The sequence below is a fragment of the Amblyomma americanum genome, chromosome 3 (genome assembly GCF_052857255.1).
Source record: "Amblyomma americanum isolate KBUSLIRL-KWMA chromosome 3, ASM5285725v1, whole genome shotgun sequence".
Taxonomy (NCBI): Eukaryota; Metazoa; Arthropoda; class Arachnida; order Ixodida; family Ixodidae; genus Amblyomma; species Amblyomma americanum.
In genome coordinates, this window is record NC_135499.1 from 122,428,600 (window position 1) to 122,447,586 (window position 18,987).

Sequence of the window (18,987 nt, forward strand, 5' to 3'; positions counted from 1 at the left end):
GTGCGCTTTCTATACACGTGAGGTATTCAAGCTGTTCACGAAGCACTGCTTCCTTTTGTTTCTCGGCATATTTCAACTGCGTACCTTTTTCAATCGCTCTTATTTTTACCCTTTGCTTAAACTCCTCCCACTGTGCAGCGAAGTTCGACGGTAGCGCTGTAATTAGCTTCTCTAGTTCTTGCTTTACTTCCTTAGCGAATCCTTCGTCCTCCAACCACTTATTATTTAATTTCCATAAATGCCAATTAAACCGCTTTTTGCTTTGCTGCCTGCCAAAGGCTGTAATCACTAGGGCGTGGTCACTGAAAGCCACAGGTCTGACATCATACAATGTGCATAGTGAAAAAAGTTCTGCCGACACATACACTCTGTCCAATCGGGCATGGCTATTGCCCTGAAAATGGGTATACCGTGTACAAGGGCCATTGGTGAAAACACTTCCAATATCTTCTAAATTATGGCCATGGACCAATTCGTTCAAGACATCAGCACTCCTATCTCTCACAAACGCACTTCTTGCACGATCGGTAGCCTGACAGACGCAGTTGAAATCGCCCAGTAGGATTAGTACTTTGTCACAGTTTAGGTATGTCTCAAAGCGGTCAAAAAACACTCTTCGCTCGGACTCCGCATTTGGTGCATACACACATATAACTCGGAACTCAACGCCAGAGTACAAAAAATCAACGACAAGAAGACGGCCGCTATCACACGAGAAAAGTGACTGCACCGTAATACCGAGATTATTGCGAAGAAAAAGTACGCAGCCGCCAGAGGCACCTACAGAATGACACACACATACTTCAAAGTGCGTACGGAAAACGGACACCATACGTTCTGTAGCTTCTTGGCTTTCAATTTTTGTTTCTTGTATTGCAACTACGTGCAGATCGTTGTCTAGAAGAAGGCGACTGATCTGGCATTGTCGCCTTCTTGCTGCAAGGCCTCGCACGTTTAAAGTGGCTACACGCAGTGCTTCAGTTAAAATGAGAGCCATATCGAGAAAAATCCCCAGACCCCAGAACGGGCTCTAGGCATGAAACTACGGAGGCGGTTTCCCCGTCTGCCGTGTTTCGGACGAAGTGTTCGGCCGCGGCTTCAAGGCCGGCCGCCTCATACCTGCGGCTTTGGGCGGCGGCTCGTCTCCGCCATTGCCGTCCTGTTGAAGCGCCGTGCTCTCACCGTCGTCGTACGGGCGCTTTCCCGCCGCTAGGTTAGCCGCCCCGGAAGACATGTCCATGCTCACAGGGTCAGGAGGAATGGAAGGAGCCCCAGTAGCGACTGGGGATTTCACCTCGCCCTCCGACCTCGGCCCTGCGTCCTGGCGAGGCGCTGGTTCACGTATGGTTACGCCCTCCTCAGCAACAATTTTGTCCTGTTGCGATGTCTCCACGGCATTCGTCTCGCCCGCCGTTGTCGCAGTCGTAGCGGCAGACGTCTCTTCCATATCCGCCGCGTCCATGAGCAAGGCTGAAGCGTCCTGAGTGTTAACGGACCCGGTGACCTTTGCGTACGTACGCTCGCACTGGCTGTCCTCGTGGCCGAACCGTCGACAAGCACCGCACCGCGGTATGCGGCACTCCCGGCGTATGTGGCCCGTGCCACGGCAGCGAAGGCAGAGCGGAGCCCTGCCCGGCACGACCACGAGAGCCAGATCACCGGCGACGCTCACCTGGTGCGGAATGTCGTCGAGCTTCACTCCCGGTTTCAGCTTCAGGGTGACGAGCCTTGTAGTGGAGCCTTTGTCTGCCATACCCTGCACTCGCCACCGCTCGCGGGCAACGTCAGTCACCTTGCCAAATGCCGCGTAGACGAGCTTCACGTCGTCGTCAGGAACACTGTGCAAAAGCCAGTGGACTTTCATGCGCACGTCTTGGTTAGCTGGGTCGATGACGAGACACTGGCACTTTTTCACAACCAGCTCACCAGCACTCACAATTTTTTTTCACGGCGTCTTCATCCTTAAACGTAACCGCCCACACGTGGCTCATCCTGTAGGCTCCGATGGCGATTACTTCCGGCAGGAGCGATAACTCAGCCAGAACATCGCGAAAATCTTCCACCCGGTATGGGCGTGCCCTGATATCACAGTGCAAAAAAACTGTGTTGGCAACGAAACGCCCTGTAGGCAAACTCGGTAGAGCTACCTGGTATTCAGCACCCGTCGAAGAAAAAGCACCAAAAGACCTGTTTCCGCGGCCCTGCTGGGCCGCTGACACCGCTCCGACGGAGCTCATGATAACGCGTCCGTTCGCTAGCGCGGCCGGAAGCAGAATCCACTCGGCCACCTCGTCCGGATACTAACTGCAGCCGCCGCTGGTAGCCAGTAGACTTTCAAAAGAGATGAAAAAAAGAAGTAAAATAGTACCACCGACGAGGATGGGATTCGAACCCACGCGGGCAGAGCCCAATGGATTAGCAGTCCATCGCCTTAACCACTCGGCCACCTCGTCCGGATACTAACTGCAGCCGCAGCTGGTAGCCAGTAGACTTTCAAAAGGGCTGAAAAAAAAGAAGTAAAAGAGTACCACCGACGAGGATGGGATTCGAACCCACGCGGGCAGAGCCCAATGGATTAGCAGTCCATCGCCTTAACCACTCGGGCGCCTCGTCCGGATACTAACTGCAGCCGCAGCTGGTAGCCAGTAGACTTTCAAAAGGGCTGAAAAAAAGAAGTAAAAGAGTACCACCGACGAGGATGGGATTCGAACCCACGCGGGCAGAGCCCAATGGATTAGCAGTCCATCGCCTTAACCACTCGGCCACCTCGTCCGGATACTAACTGCAGCCGCAGCTGGTAGCCAGTAGACTTTCAAAAGGGCTGAAAAAAGAAGTAAAAGAGTACCACCGACGAGGATGGGATTCGAACCCACGCGGGCAGAGCCCAATGGATTAGCAGTCCATCGCCTAAACCTCTCGTCTACCTCGTTTTTTTTTCTTTATTGCCTGACTTCGGCGAGAACCACAATACACAAATACACTTACACGGAACAATACTTAACACTATCCGCCTGGTGGGTTGTGGCTTCGTCATATTAAAACTCAAAACTCTCTAAGCGCTACCAATGGCTCTACTCTTTCGAGCCACTCGGGTGCTTCAGGAGCGATTTTCTGAATTTCAGTATACTTATACATACACTCCTGAAAATAGATCCGTGCTGGCCGTGCATCAGGATCGCAATGATATCCTGCCATTCTGGAGCGCCAAATGCAGTGGAGTCCCATTAGCATAATAAGTTCGAATGGTGTCCCATCCTCACTCTCTACAGGCAAGTACCGTATTCCATGAGAGTCTAGCGGAAATTCCTTTTTTAAAGTCCTTTGCAAGATGTCCCAGAAATATACCCCTTCCAAACAATGCAAAAAAACGTGGTCTATTGTCTCCGGTTGCTTACAGATTAAACAATGTGATCCCCAAGGTAGAAATAAATGCTTCCCCTCCAAAAATTTTTTTACTGGTAGTGTTCTGGTATGTAACTTAAAGAAGAATGTTTTTGCACTTGGCGGCACCTGCATCGCCTTCACACGCTCAAGTACGTCGCGTCCCTGGCCTCCACTGTATGTGGCCCTGTACATAGGTTGTGGAAGAACTACATCGCACAAATCCCTATACAACTTCTTCCTGCTAACAGAAGACAAATACTCATACGAAAACCGAACAGATAGGAATCGAACACTCGCGACAACCTCTCTAAGGTAACCAAAAGTACGTCCCGATAAATTTTCGGTTGAGACAACAAAATCCGGCAGTGCATTTCCAAGCCTTAATTGGCACACATTGCGCAAAAACGGATCCCTTACATCACGCGCAAAAAAAAAAATCTGCTTATGACCTGCCGCAGAAATAAGTGCCCCAGACTGAGGCCACCGTCCTTGACCCGCATAAACAAATTCGTCCGGCTGCATCGTTCCCAGCCTGCAGCCCATACAAAAACGGCGAAGATCCGGTGCAATCTCTGTACCTTCATCCTTGCACAATGCAACACTTGCATCACGTACCACAACCTAGACATAAAAAACAGATTACACACTGTGGCCCTTGCGAAAATTGACAGATGTTGCCCTTTCCACCTCTCAACCTTTTCACGCATGGCTTGCGTCTGTTCTCTCCAGTACGGTTCGCTATCGCGATAACCGTCTAGTGGGACGCCCAAGTACTTCACTGGGGTCGTTACCCAGGACATGTTCGCAAAATTGTCGGCCTTCGTTGGCCATTCTCCGTGCCAAAACCCCAGGAACTTTGACCAATTCACTTTACTGCCTGTGACTTTGGTGAATTCTTTTACACATGCCAAGGCCTCGGTTACATCTTCCTGATTCACTGTGAACACTGCCACATCATCCGCATAGGCCTGCAGCTTAAATTCTGCCGCCTGAAGCTAGAAGCCACGAATTTTTTCATTTTTCATGATATTCAAACACAAAGCTTCGATGTAAATGCAGAATAGAAGGGGGCTAAGGGGACAACCCTGGCGCACCGAACGCTGCAGGACGATGGGGGCCCCCAAACTCTTATTTACAATTAGTCTTGTCGTGCAGCTCCGGTACGCCAAGGCCACTCCCTCGCGAATAATGGACCCTGCATTTACATGGTCGAGTATGCAGAACAAGATTTCGTGCGAAACACAATCAAATGCTTTCTCAAGATCAAGCTGAAGTATTGCTACACCGCTATTTGTATGATCACAACATTCAAGCACACACCTCGCTCTATGAATATTGGTAACAATGGAGCGTCCCTTGATCCCACACGTCTGGTGAGGACCGACTATATCTTGAATAACTGACTGTAGTCTACGGGCTAAAATCTTCATGAAAACTTTATAATCTACGTTTGTGAGTGCGATAGGGCGATATGCTGTGACCTGTTGTAACTTTTCTGCTTCATCATATTTAGGAATTAATACTGTGTGGGATGTACCGTAAGACGGAGGCAATTCATTTACTGTGTAGGCTTCTTTATACACTGCAGTCAGTACTGGCGCTATTTCGTGTTTATATGCTTTGTAAAAAGCCGAACTTAATCCATCAGGTCCAAGTGATTTTCCAAGGTTCAAATTTTCTATCGCATGCTCGACCTCTGACGCAGTTATCGACAGCTCCAACCTATCTTTCTGTTCGTCAACTAATCGCGGTAAAGCGCCAAGAAACTTTTCCTTGAATGCGCTCACATCCACTTCTTGCTTTGCAAACAGCACCTGATAATATTCAAGAAATGCCTTCTGGATATGACCGCTTTCTCCAGATAACGCCCCACCCCAATCAATCTTTTCAATATGGTTTCGCTGAGCATGCGCTTTTTCAATTCCTAGCGCTCGTTTTGACTGTGTCTCCCCAGCTGCTACATCTTGCGCCCTAGCCCGCACAAGCGTGCCACGATAGCGTTCTTCTTCGAAGAGTTCAATTTTGTGCTTTATTTTTCTAATGTCATCGATCCATTTTCTAGGCTCTTCGCTTTCTTTTTCGACAAGTTTAGCCAGTAAAGATCTTAAATTTTCTTCCTCACGCTTCTCCTCTTGTCGTATACAGCTTGACCTTTCGATCGCTGCTATCTTTATTTGTTGTTGCAAAGTTCCCACTGCTGTCATACTTTCAGTTCCCCGCCCGTCTCTAATTTGCCGATTTCTTCATTTACTTACCTGCTAAAGATGTCGTCTGTAATGAGCTTATTATTTAATTTCCACATCTCCCAAGAAAACTGATTTTCTCTTTTCTTTGTCACTATCCCACACTCCACTAAACAATGATCAGAAAATGATACCGGTACTACACTGTAGATACTGCATTTTGAAATAACATCCGGCGACACATAAATGCTATCTAGCCGTGCATGGCTTGACCGCTGAAAATGTGTGAACCTCACACAACGCTCGCCTTCTAAACATTCCGCCACATCTTCGAGGTTGCACGTCGCTATAACCTCTAAGAGTGCCTCAGTACTTCTGTCCCTAAACGCCCGTGCACTGGTTTTATCACACCCTCTCAGGACACAATTGAAGTCACCCATGACGATTAGGGATTTCTCACAAATTAAATACTTTTTTAGGCCCTGAAAAAAAACTGTCCTTTTATCCACCGCATTTGGAGCGTACACACAAATTATGCGCCAGTATGTTTTGTTGTACACGAAGTCAACCAAAACACATCTACCCGATGGACACGCCATATATCCCTGAACCTCAAGTCCCGGTACATTCTTAACAAAAATGACACAGCCTGCAGACGTCCCTATAGCGTGGGACACTACTGCAAAAAACCTAGACGTGAAACGTCGCACCATGCTCCCGGTCTCTTCTTCCCCGTCAATTTTCGTTTCCTGCACTGCCAGGACGTCAATGTCATGCTCAGTTAAAATGCGGTATACCTGGCTCTGCTTCTTCTTGCTTGCCAGTCCCCTGACGTTAAGTGTACCGAATTTTATGGGGGACGCAGGAGCCATTTTCATACAGAAGAAAGAGGCCGGGAACGTGGTGCTTACCCTTCCCGTCTAGCGCGTGGCTAGACGACGTCTTTGACACCGGAGCCATCCGGTGCTGGTTCCAGGCCTGGCTGCGGGGGCGGTTTATCGAGGGTTCTCTTCTTCGTCGACACATTAGGTCGTGGTCGGATGGATGGCCGCCGTCCTTGGGTCGTTTTTGCCGGCGGCTCCTCGACACTGGGGGCTGCCGCCTTGTCTCCATCGGTTCCGGTCTGGGCATGTGGTCTCTTCGCTGGGGCAGGACCACTGGTACTACGGGCGCCGCTCTTGTCATGGTTCTCGCTCGGAGTTGCTGGCTCGGTTTCTTGGACCGCTGAGTCGGTTTCTTGGAGCGCCGGCGCGCTTATTTCATCACTCGACGCCTCCATCCCATTTGTCGAAGATTCTGCCCCTTCAGGCTTCCGCCCACCATCGCTGCTGGAGGGTCCCGAAGAGTCCGTCGCGCCTGCGTGCTTTTCGGGTTCGCCTATGCCTTTTGCAGATTCTTCGGCCTCGGCTACGTCCATCAGGAGTTCCGCAGAATCGTCTTTCGACACAGCGCCCGTAGCCACCGCATAAGTGCGGACACAGTCGGCATCCGCGTGACCGTACCGCCGACACTTCGTACAGCGGGGAACTTTACATTCACGCCGCACGTGACCCGTACCGTGGCAGCGCAGGCACTGCATTGGACGTCCAGGCGCCACGACAAGAGCCAACTCACCGGCGACGCGTACCTGGTGTGGTAGGTCATCCACTTTAAGACCGGGCTTCAACTTCAGTAGGCCAGTCCTTGTCGTTGAGCTCTTGTCACTGACGCCTTGGATCCTCCACCGCTCTCGCGTAACGTCGGTCACTTTGCCAAACGCCGCTAATGCCGTCCGGATGTCGTCGTCGGCAACACCATGAAGCATCCAGTGTAGCCGCAGCTTTACCTGTTGGTCTTCCGGGTCAATGATAAGGCAGCGGCGTCTCTTAACTTGCAGCTCATTGAAGGCGAGCAACTTCTTTACTGCCTCCGTGCTCCGCAGGGTGACCGCCCACACATGGTTGATATGGTACGCCCCCAACGCGACCACGTCGGGGAGCGTACCGGTCTCGGCCAGGGCGTCACGGAAATCCTCGATCCGAAACGGCCTCGCTCGCACGTCTCCGTGAAGAAAAACCGTGTTGAAAACAACACGTCCTGTTGGCAGTGTCGGCAAAATGATCTGGTAATCCTTATCTTCACAGTCTTCAACCCTGTTTCCGCGGCAGCCGAAGGCCGCTGTCGCCGCTCCGCACCACTCGGCCACCTCGTCCGGATACTAACTGCAGCCGCAGCTGGTAGCCAGTAGACTTTCAAAAGGGCTGAAAAAAGAAGTAAAAGAGTACCACCGACGAGGATGGGATTCGAACCCACGCGGGCAGAGCCCAATGGATTAGCAGTCCATCGCCTTAACCACTCGGCCACCTCGTCCGGATACTAACTGCAGCCGCCGCTGGTAGCCAGTAGACTTTCAAAAGGGCTGAAAAAAGAAGTAAAAGAGTACCACCGACGAGGATGGGATTCGAACCCACGCGGGCAGAGCCCAATGGATTAGCAGTCTGTAGGGTTCGGCGCGCTGTCGAATCTTTTTGTACATGTGTTCCGAACATTCCGCGAGAGGACAGTGACCTAGGCTGCGCGTCCGGTTTTGTTTTATTTTGTTTTGCTTTGGTGCACGCCGTTAGAAGGAGACTCATGCATTTTTGGCTAGTCTCCCCATTCGTCCTTGCGGTTCCCTTCGCCGCTCCGGACGGCGGGGCTATCTGCCGGCCTCGACCTTGGACCCCTGTCCCCTTGCCGAAGGATTGCTAGACCACATGGAAGGAACTCGGGGGTAAGGGAAAACGATGACATCAGTTTTGAGCTTTCCTATTCGTCAAAACTGATGAGCCGCAGTTAGCAGCTTATTTTTACGTGTGGAAAGGGGTGCGGGCATCTTCGGGGTGTACCCGCGAAGGGAGCCGCGCCCGGGGGCTTTTGTCTCTAGCGACTCCTAGCTGGCAGGCGCTCGGTCTGGCCGTGTGCGGGGGGAGTGACCGTTGAGAGCTGGTGCGAGGCGCGCCAGTTTGACTGTTGGGACGCGGTGTCCTTCGCCTCTGTGCAGGCGGTCGGCTAGCCCGGCCGCGGATAGTTGTGGCCATATACTGACTTTTGTTTGTACCCATCTGTAAATAGCCTGTATAAAAGTTCGTTTCTCTATAAATCGCTTCGCCTGCAAGTCGTATCATCGAGGAGCCTTCAAGCGGTGCATCCAGTTTCTGGAAATCACCGGACCAACACCACCGGCAAACCTTTTACTCAGTCCATCGCCTTAACCACTCGGCCACCTCGTCAGGATACTAACTGCAGCCGCAGCTGGTAGCCAGTTGACTTTCAAAAGGGCTGAAAAAAGAAGTAAAAGAGCACCACTGACGAGGATGGCATTCGAACCCAGGCGGGCAGAGCCCAATGGATTAGCAGTCCATCGCCTTAACCACTCGGCCACCTCGTCCGGATACTAACTGCAGCCGCAGCTGGTAGCCAGTAGACTTTCAAAATGGCTGAAAAAAGAAGTAAAAGAGTACCACCGACAAGGATGGGATTCGAGCCCACGCGGGCAGAGCCCAATGGATTAGCAGTCCATCGCCTTAACCACTCGGCCACCTCGTCTTTTTTGTTTATTGCCGGGCTTCGACAGAATACAACAAAAACATACACGGGAAGACACCCAAACTACAAAAAGGTAGCCTACAGCCCCCAGAGGGGTAGGCCTTGTCAGTTTAAAATTCCCTGAGTTCCGTCAAAAGTTCGAGCTTTGATAGCCACTCAAGGGGAGATGCTTGTGTTTTCAGCACCTCGATGAACTTGTGCTTTGTTTTACGGAAATACAATCGCGCAGGCCGCGCATCCGGATCACAATGAAAGGCTGCCATTCGGGAGCGCCATATACTATGGAGGACCGCGAGCGTTACTAAATCCATCGGCATGCCATCTTCTTTTGCTGTAGGCAGGAATCGGATTCGATACGGATCCAATGGTAATTTTTTTTTGATGGTCCTTTGAAGAACGTCCCAAAAATATACCCCTTCCCAACAGTGCAAGAAAACGTGGTCGATTGTTTCTGGTTGTTTGCATATAAGGCAGTGGGATCCCCAAGGTAGGTAAAACCCCTTTTTTTTCTTGGAAAGATTTTACAGAGTCCCGGTGTGAAGCTTGAAGAAGAAATTTTTTGTTCCCTGTGGTACCTGCATTTTTTTCACCCGTTTCAGGACATCTCTGCCTGGGCCTCCGGAGCATATTGCCCTGTACATTTGTTCCGGCAATAAAACGTCACATACATCCTTGTACAATGTTCTCCGCTGAACACCACTTAAATAATTTTTTGAAAATCTCGCCGTCAAAAACCTGACGCTAAACACAACCTCTTTAAGAAAACCAAAAATACCTCCAGTCATAGTCTCCGTTCCAACAATGAAATCTGGCACAGCACGCCCTAGCCTGACTTGACATACGGTACGTAGAAAGGGATCTTTAACGTCTCGGAGAAACAAAAATCTGTTTACTATCTGCCGTATGAACAAGTGCCCCAGACCAAGTCCCCTACCTTGACGCTCCTGGAAAAATTTGTCCGGCTGCACCTCTCCCGTTTTGAGGCCCATATAAAGACAGCGAAAATACGGTGCAGCTTTTGCACATTTAACCGTGAGCAGTGGAGTACTTGCATCACGTACCAGAGCTTGCTTATAAAAAACAAATTGCACACAGTTGCTCTTGCAAATACAAATAAGCACTTTTCTATTTTTCGGCTTTCTGACGTGTTTCTTCAGCCTGTGTTTTCCAAAAAGGCTCAGTGTCCCTGTAAAGTTCGAGTGGAACACCTAGGTATTTGCGCCGCGCATTTCCCGATTACCTCGGATGGCGCCGCTGAGGCCACGATCTTCTCCCTCACAGCATATACGTGATTGCTGTCATAAAGGTGGCGACCACGCACCAAACTGCTTGTTTTAAAGTATGCGTCTACGTTTTCAATTTTTTTAAACCCGCAGTATAAAACTCGCGCCTCGCCTTTCGCAGCCATCGCGTATCTGGCTCGGAGAGTTGGACTTACGAGTAACGCCTGATCCGCCCGTCGGTGGCGCTCATTGTACCGGAGCAGTGGCGCCACCATACCAGCGCAAGAGGCCACACGGCAAATTTGATGTCATTCCCATCGAATGACATTCGCAACTAATGCCAGTAATCTGCTGCTACACGGGAACATTTAATGTCATTCCCATCGATTGACATTCGCCATCGAATGAGTTTGATGGTGTCTTCGACTGGTCGCTTTAGATCGCTCTAGAGCGCTCTGAGAGGCGACCGCACATTCGGCTGGTCGAAACCGGCCGCTCTGACTACATTCGGCTGGTTCTTTCTGAGCGCTCGCCTCCAGCTCAGAGCGCTCTGAGGCGCTCCGAGAAAAAAGTCGGAGCGGCTCCGAGATGAGTTCACGTGACAGGGCCACTTCCGCTATTTCGCGAAAGCGGTGCGACGCCTCGGCGTCCCCTGCGCGTAGGCAGAAGCAAGTGTACGCTTTTGACGCAGTAGTAGCGTCCTTGCTGTGTTGTGTTTTTGAGTGCCGCGCTGTGTGAGGCAAAATGTCCAAGAGACGCCGGATAAGTATACGCTAGGAACGCGGTCTGTGTTTCTGTCGCATGACAACAGCGACTCCAGCAGCAGCTCAGACGAGGACGACAGTGCTATCCACAAGGCGATGTTCGAAAAATGAGCGTTCGTGGGACGGAAAGCCGGGCTAGTGATCGATACAGGCTAAGCGGCGACCGCGATGCAAACTGTATGCGGCTAAACTAATCAAGAGACCTTACGTGCGGCTACTGTTGACATCAGCAGCGGTGCCGCGTAGCGGTTCCGGAAGTTACGTCCCCCTTCTGCCTCCTGCGCTTCCGCTCTAAGAACTCGCTGACCATTCGGCTTGACTAGTCTCGGTATGCGCTCGGAGCGAGAGCGGCTCCCACTCTGCCAGATCCTAACCTGATCGCGGGAGCGACCAGCCGAAGACACCATGAGGAACACACTCACATTTGACCTCGAACCGAATGTGTACTCTGGACACCAGATACGCAACAGAAACAAGCGACGCAAAAAATATCATGCCCACTGCCAAAGTTAGAAATTGTTTTTATTTTGTTCTGCTAAAGAAACGTTAATTTTGGTGCGAACCTCTTGACACTAGAAGCTGTCGTGGATAGCTGTTACTCTCGGTCCCAGCAGGAGCCAACGGCAGCGGCCGACCGCGAAGCAGGGCCTTTCTCGCAACCGTCGATCATTTTGGGTTGCGTGTTTCTTGCTGGTTGGCGTTCCATGTTCTTTTAGCTCGCAGGTACTTAAAGATGTAACTGAGCACTTCACCTTTTCGAAGTCATTTCCACGCTCCGCGCGCCGCGGCGTCAGCCATTTTGTTTGTTTACATTTATCGGATTTGTGGTTGACTTTATACTTGGCTTGGATTTTTATGGCTTAAGTGCTGGAGAATTGCCGGAAATAATATTTTAAGCTTATATTATTGTACAGAAATGTTCTCACCCGTTTTATAAACACCACATAACAATTTTAAACATCTTTTATGCGCGCTGATATCTTTCAATTGTACTATTTTTTTTCACTGATCGTCCCTGCCATCATTTTCGAATTACATTATTTTTTACGTGTAGCACCGAAGGAGACCAAATGACATTCGATGCATCGAATGACATTTGGTTAGAATGACATTAAATTTGCCATGTGGCAGGGGTATTAGTCTGATCTGCACAACAAGCACAGAACATGGCAGAAAAAAAGAACAACGCCCGATATTCAAAGAATTCATCATGAATGGCTACCCAAGAAACTTTATTCAAAAAACCATTCGACGTCAAAAACACGGCAACATGCACCAAGAAATCGACGCACAAAGACCAACGTCACCACCAAAATACGTCACTCTACCTGATGTCGGAGGTGTCAGTGAAGCCATCGCCCGATTCCCGAAAAAGGGGGTTATCCAGGTGGCGCACAAGCCCACAAACACTGTTGCGCTTTGCCTACCTGTTCATAAAGTCCGGCCACTGCGACGCAAGCTACATCGGCGAAACCAAAAATTTCAAAGAAAGAATTCGGCAACATAAAAATAAGGTCCGCAACTTCGCAACAGAGAGCTATCCTGTAGCCGAACATTCCGAGGACTCAGACCATTCCGAGGACTCAGACTTCGAAGAAACCAGCATCCTAGTAACCGAAACAAATTACCACAAAAGGCTCCTTCTGGAATCCTTGCACATCCAAACCACCCCGAACAACATCAACCGCACAAAAGTAAACCTGTTCCCAGTGTATGCCCAGGGACTTCTACGGAAAAAAGTCGCCATTGACAGCCTCCACACAGTGCGACAACGTGACTAACAGCTTTAACCCCCTCCCTCTTCCTCCTTCTCCTCCACGCCTTTCGCATCACAGCTTTCGTTCTTTTCACCCCTTCCTCCCCTCCATACTTAGAGACCCTAGCTACTGCCCCCAGTCACCCTTGATGAAGGAGCCGAGTCGGCTTTGAAACGTTCGGTTAAAATTAAAGATTTTTGGCTGGAGATGTGCAGTTTATTATGAGACTCGCTTACCACTGCAGAACTGCAGATATCTTATTCTTCATTGCCATTTATTTTCATATTGCTTCGAGTACGCATGGCGTCACTATTCTTTTATTCTTTTAGTCGTGATGTCACTGTGCTCGTATACCTCTCAACGGGGAAACGTGAGCGCGTGCACTGACAGTGCGGACAACGATTTTTCAAAGACACATGATCTCATCTTGCGTCACTGCACACTAAGGCAACCAAAAAAAAAAAAATCTATCGACAGGGTACTCCCGACGTGCAGCATTCATTTTCTCAGAAGTGAATGGACAACTTGTAGAATTGCCGATTTACAGGAAGGTTGCTTTAACCAGCAACCCACGTTTGCAAACCTCATTTTCGCTTCCTGCTCTGCTGACCGAAGGGGTTAGCATGAGGAGAGATGGTTTTCGGTTGGAAAACTGTAGAGGACGCTCGATATTCTGCAAGTGTGCTCCAATGGCCGTTTTTTTTTTTGTGCACGCGCCCAACGTCGGCGCCCTTAACATACGACAGAACCGGTCTACGCATGCCCACTGCAGGAGACGCCGCCGAACCTTAACGAGGCGCCGATATCTGTCAGTGCTAGACATCGGCGCCAGCTAACGGGCGCTCCCGCACGTGTTGGAAGCGGTGTCCGGTTTACGACAGTAGGATCACAGCGGCGCTCTCGGTGACTTTTCTTCATGGCTTGAAGCTCTTCCAGGTTCCCAGAACTTTTCTTCGCGGTTTAAGTTGTCCTGTCAGCGCCCCCAACCTATTTTCTTCACGGCTCGAAATTCTTTCTGCCGCTGAAAGAAGCACTAGAGTACAATGAAGTTTTTTCCTCCTCCTCCATCCGCTCGAGAGGGGAGCCAGCCAGCACCAAAAACATAGACTGCCAAACATGCCTCTGACGCCGTTCTGGTCTGCTCAGTACTCGATCCACGTGGTCTCGGCCGGCCTTCACAGGGTGTATTGGCGCCTGAGAGGCTAGGCAAGGACTGAATTCGCTGTATTAAAAATGGCTGTTGGGAAAACTAAGAGAGGAGGCTTACAAAAAAAGCGAGAGACTTTTGTTCTTGAGCAAGTACCTTAGGATGCGCGAGTATCAAATTTCTGCTTGCGAACTAAATATTTTCGAACCATTTTGAATATAGGCAAACAAAAAATACATGTTGCTGGTAACGGCTGAAATGTGCTAACAGACGGGACGGAAGAGAACACATACACATGCTCTGGAGTCTTTGTTCTCTTCCGTACCGTTGGCGCTGTCCAGTCGTTTGCATCAACATCCACCAACCAGCCCGACTTAACCCTCTTCATTGAACAATATATCGAGTCTTAAAAAGGTTTTCCCGCAACAGAACCACGAAAGGAAATATGTATCAGACCATAACTTTACTTCACTCGTTATTGGGGGGGGGGGATACACTCGCTTGGTTTTACGGTGTTTAACGTCCCAAAGCAACTGAAGCTGTGAGGGACGTCGTAGTGGAGAGCTCCGAATATTTTGGAGTATCTGGGATTCTTTCACGTGCACTGGCATTGCACAGTACACAGGCCTCTAGAATCTCATGTCCATCGAAATGCGACCAACGCATCCCGGATCGAAGCCTCGTTTTTCGGGCGAGCTGCCGAGCACCACAACTACTCAGCTACCGCGGCAGCTCCGGGATGGTTTGAGTAATGGCAGCAATAAACTTTAATTTTTATGGCAGTGCAATGACAACAACTCGTTGGATAAAATTACTCGGTTCAGTTTAAAATTTAAACCGTCCCGTTCAAATAATGCCTACATCACAAAGCTCACGGAATGCTGAGCTACTATTAAGGACTGAATGTTGAGAAAGCATTGTAAGGTGGAGAAATAATTTCTTACTGGCGGAGCGACGTCAAATGGTGCTACCTGAACCGCACGACAAAACGCAAAAACATGCCTCTGAAAACAAAGAGAACAAAATTGCGGTTGCAACGAGGACAGAACCATTCCCTCGACGCTCCTATTTATAATCGACCACCTCCGCGCCTGCGACAAACGTGAAAAAGCAAACCGCGCCACTACTATGCCCTATTTCTTTCTGGCTCACCTCCCAACTCCAATATCTATCACTTCCGGCATTCACTTTCTCTGGACTGTTATCTATCCGCTGACAGCGGCTCAATGTGCTGCCAGTTGTCATAGCCTCACAGGGACGAAACTACATGTTTCCAAAACATCTGATTTAAAGGTAAAATTTATTTGAAAAGGTACTTGTTGCATAGCTAGAGCTATTTCTGGGAATCCTAGCACTGAATGAGTGTCGACAAATTCAGTCAGGCGTGACTGCGCCCAGGCATGACACATACCCGTGTGGCGGCACATCGCACGCGACCTTACACATCAGGTGACAGGTGAGGTCTACCGAGACAACACATTTTGTACAGCGTCAAGTCTAAGTGGGATTTTCGAGACACAACACATTAACGGTGTTGTGCATATCACCAGCCACTTCACAGACCCAAGCAGATTCTTTTAAATAAACGAAAGCAAACGCCATTTGTCCAGGTTAAGTAACAAGCGATCGCGTATGCCTTGCAATCACGAAGCGGTATGTATAAGCTATGGTTTAGGTTAAGTTAAATTACTTTTTCTGTCTGAGGTAGGTGTGAATTCTAGTAGCTGGTTAGCTGTGAGGATGTGAATGTGGAACTCAGGCATAGAAGCTGTCGTGTTCGATAGAGAAAAGGATCAAATAAAGCTGGCTCAGCATTGCAGATAACGTCGGATTAACGAAATTCATCGAACAAATACCCAGGAGATGAAGAAAGCCGCCAAACGATTTCATTAATATTGACATGAAGATCCTTTCAAAAGTCAGCAAAACCTAGCAAACGGTTGGAAACTATTTTATGCTAAGCAATAATTCGAAACGCCTGGCGATGTCCAGGCTACAGCTGACAAAAAAAATCTGCAGAGATTGCTTACATCCCAATCATTGCGAAAGCAAGGATTTGTGCTACGCAGAAGACGACAATGAGCGGGCAGTGCCGCGGGATGGAGCCGATAGAAGTTGGAAAAGACGACGCTCTGCAATGTACAGAGCAAGAGTGCGGTGAAGTTTAATACGAGGTGTGTTCGGCTGTGGCGATAGCCTCAGATGTAGCATCACAGGCTACAACTTAGGACGTTTATGACTGAATAGACTTTCTACCGGACTGGTTTCAGCTCTTGAGGCCGTGTCTATCTTTGCCGCCCTTTTAGTTGCCTTTTATCGAACTAGTTCTGTGCAGCCACTAGATGAGTGCTTAATAAATAATCTGTATATAGCCCCTTTCTATACGTACATAACCTCGTGCAGTATGTGCCATAATGAAAAAAAAGCAGTGATCGATATCCACGTAGTCTTGCGCAGCGGCCTTTGTTCGCGTCTCCGCGTGCTCTATTCCCATTCTTGGATATTTTTTATTGCTTTTCTTCCCATTTTTTTATGTTTGGGACAAAGCGGACAAACATCGGCAAGAGACGGTCTTTCTAGGCTCTGAATCTCCGGATTAGTGCTTTTGCACTTATACATGCCGACGGAATAATTTTAGACAGCCCAAAAGACAGCTCAAACTAAGCATGCATTTGTAATAAAGTACCTTAATTCCCTGCTCTTTATGGGCGATAGAGTTATATATGCTGCATTGCTCTTTCATAAAATCTAGTTGTAACGAGGCTGAAAACGAGGCAGCTGTGGTTGACTGCTAGCGAAGTTAACTAGTTTCTTTTCGAGTTGATCGATTCACAGATAAGTTGTCATGTATGATGTTATCGAAACAAACTGCTGATGTAGCCACAACATTTCTTTTTATTTTAAAGGTCTATAATTTAGCTACTAATGAGCGTTCATTACGACGCGGTTGCGTCTGAGCCCTGCCAACCTGAATGTGTTCGGCGGAAAAAGGGAAGACAAATTATTACAGGTTTCAGTATATTTCAGCTTCTTGCAGGATTGCTATGACTCAGAGAGTCAAAGAAAACTGTTACCAAGATGTGACATCCATTTGATCAAGAGCCGACCAAAATTGATAGTTGAAATGATTTCATCTGTTAGAGTGAAGACACGGAGCGGGTGGTAGGCCCTCGGTGAAGATCTACATCTCCAGTTAGCAGCCGCAAGCAAACCATTCAAAAATATTGAAAAATTTCATACCAACCGTTTTGATGGCTTGTGGGTACTGGAAAGGAAACCAGTAAAAGAAACCGGTCTTCGCTTTCAAGATTTAGTAGGAATATAAGCGCATACTAAGCCGTAAGCACTGACCTGAAAGACATGTAACCAATAATGTTTTAATCTTCTCACGTTTTCCGCTTCGGTTCTATTTTATATATTATATGGGCGGGGTATTTGTTTTCTCTTTTGTCAGTGTTACTGCGCGTTTCTCCTAGTTTTCTGCACGGCTCTGCCTCTAGGCTCCTACTTTATCACCACCCTTTTCTTTTCTTGACGCGTCGGGAATTCTTCCGGGCGTTTGCATGGAGCATGCTTCGGTTGCGTCGTTTATCGTTCTCTTAATGTTGTATTTTCAGCTCTTAAGTGCACTTGGCTGTGACGGTTAGGGGCCTTCTCATATGTGCATAATTTTCACCGAGAGCTTGTGCTCATGTTGATTCGTATCTGCTCAGCTGCTGTTTTTTGTTAATACTCCCTGACTCCTACGTGTTTTATGGAAAAGCCTGTGGTCTATACGGCAGTCTTGCAATAAAGGAAATTGGCGCTGCTTGTGTGTTGTCTATAGTCTTCACTGAAGCATGTATCTCTACAGTGACGAAGCTATAGCATGCGAAGATAAAAATCTAGCATGTGTTCTAGAACTCTTTGAGGACAAGTGGTAATTCAGGAAGAGTTCTGTTGGGGTTCAAGCCACAGATTTAAAACTTGGACCTAAGTCTTACTTGGTTATCTGGGCTTGTTTAGTGAACTCACAAAAATTATTCGGTGATCCTAAACATCTTCCTGGAAATCAGCGTCGAAGGCGCAGCTAGGGTGTCTGCACCGGTAGAAGGGAGGCAATTTTCCAATCTTTTTTCATTCTAAGAAAATATGAATGGTTGGCTGGGGCACAAAAACATGTGTATGGAACTATACTGAGAGAAGTGTTAACAATTTATAAAACCACGCTATCATGGTCGAGAGGTGAGACCCCATCGCTTTGTTCCCCTTTGCTTACTGCGTCCCCGAGCGGACTTCCCGTGGAGGCAGGAAGCGTTTGTGACGTCTCAACAACGTACCCTCGAGATTGCTGGAATTCTTGCTCTGTGAATTCCGCATAGCAAAAGAAGAAAGGCTGCAATGCATAACGAGGTCCCATTAAACGGGAGAACAGAGGTGGCGGTGGAATGTTTCCTAATCGGCTCTGTGGGGAAAGCACTTTTGCACATTCAGTTGCAATCCCTTGACGTCGCGTTGTTTAGACCGGTGGAAGGTCTTCCTGAAAGCACATGTGCACTCGGAACCGCGCTGAGCAATGTTCGAACAAGGATACAGACTTGTTATCTTGTTCGGCGAGGATTTGTGCAAGAAAATGCGGCGTTTTAAAAAAAATTAAAGGAAAGGATTGGCCGCGCCACGTGTGTGTACACAGGTTGACTCATTCTCACGTACAAGTGTGTAACAGAGTGGCTTCCTGGCTAACAAAACTAAGAAGTGTGTCGCCGTGCACGGAAGCCTGACTTTCTTGAAGATAAGCGATTCATCAAGCATAAAATGTCTTCTTTTTTTTTTGTTGTGAGGACATGACCTAATGTCGGATCGAAATGGTCGTGTTTCTTCGAGGTGTCGGCGTCGGAGGAAAACCGCGTCCCTGGTGGTGTTTGCGGTGGGCGGGCAACACAATTTAGGCCGGCTTCGTTCAATCGAACACGCTAATTCTTT

General features: G+C 48.7%; 1 protein-coding gene and 7 non-coding genes across 8 annotated transcripts; all 8 read right to left on the reverse strand.

The window, feature by feature from the left end:
- Positions 1 to 2,371: 2,371 nt before the first annotated feature.
- TRNAS-GCU (transfer RNA serine (anticodon GCU)) lies at positions 2,372 to 2,453 on the reverse strand. Its single transcript has one exon. It is a non-coding gene; the product is annotated as a tRNA-Ser (tRNA).
- Positions 2,454 to 2,531: 78 nt separating this feature from the next.
- TRNAS-GCU (transfer RNA serine (anticodon GCU)) lies at positions 2,532 to 2,613 on the reverse strand. Its single transcript has one exon. It is a non-coding gene; the product is annotated as a tRNA-Ser (tRNA).
- Positions 2,614 to 2,690: 77 nt separating this feature from the next.
- TRNAS-GCU (transfer RNA serine (anticodon GCU)) lies at positions 2,691 to 2,772 on the reverse strand. The gene has a single exon. It is a non-coding gene; the product is annotated as a tRNA-Ser (tRNA).
- A 76-nt stretch (positions 2,773 to 2,848) lies between these two features.
- TRNAS-GCU (transfer RNA serine (anticodon GCU)) lies at positions 2,849 to 2,930 on the reverse strand. The gene has a single exon. It is a non-coding gene; the product is annotated as a tRNA-Ser (tRNA).
- A 3,568-nt stretch (positions 2,931 to 6,498) lies between these two features.
- LOC144124077 (uncharacterized) lies at positions 6,499 to 10,632 on the reverse strand. Its single transcript, XM_077656743.1, has 2 exons — positions 10,573 to 10,632; positions 6,499 to 7,764 (listed from the first exon to the last, which is right to left on the reverse strand). Exons 1-2 carry the CDS (start codon positions 10,630 to 10,632, stop codon positions 6,499 to 6,501), a joined length of 1,326 nt encoding a protein of 441 aa, XP_077512869.1.
- On the reverse strand, positions 7,835 to 7,916 carry TRNAS-GCU (transfer RNA serine (anticodon GCU)). Its single transcript has one exon. It is a non-coding gene; the product is annotated as a tRNA-Ser (tRNA).
- Positions 8,895 to 8,976, reverse strand: TRNAS-GCU (transfer RNA serine (anticodon GCU)). Its single transcript has one exon. It is a non-coding gene; the product is annotated as a tRNA-Ser (tRNA).
- Positions 9,053 to 9,134, reverse strand: TRNAS-GCU (transfer RNA serine (anticodon GCU)). Its single transcript has one exon. It is a non-coding gene; the product is annotated as a tRNA-Ser (tRNA).
- Positions 10,633 to 18,987: the final 8,355 nt, after the last annotated feature.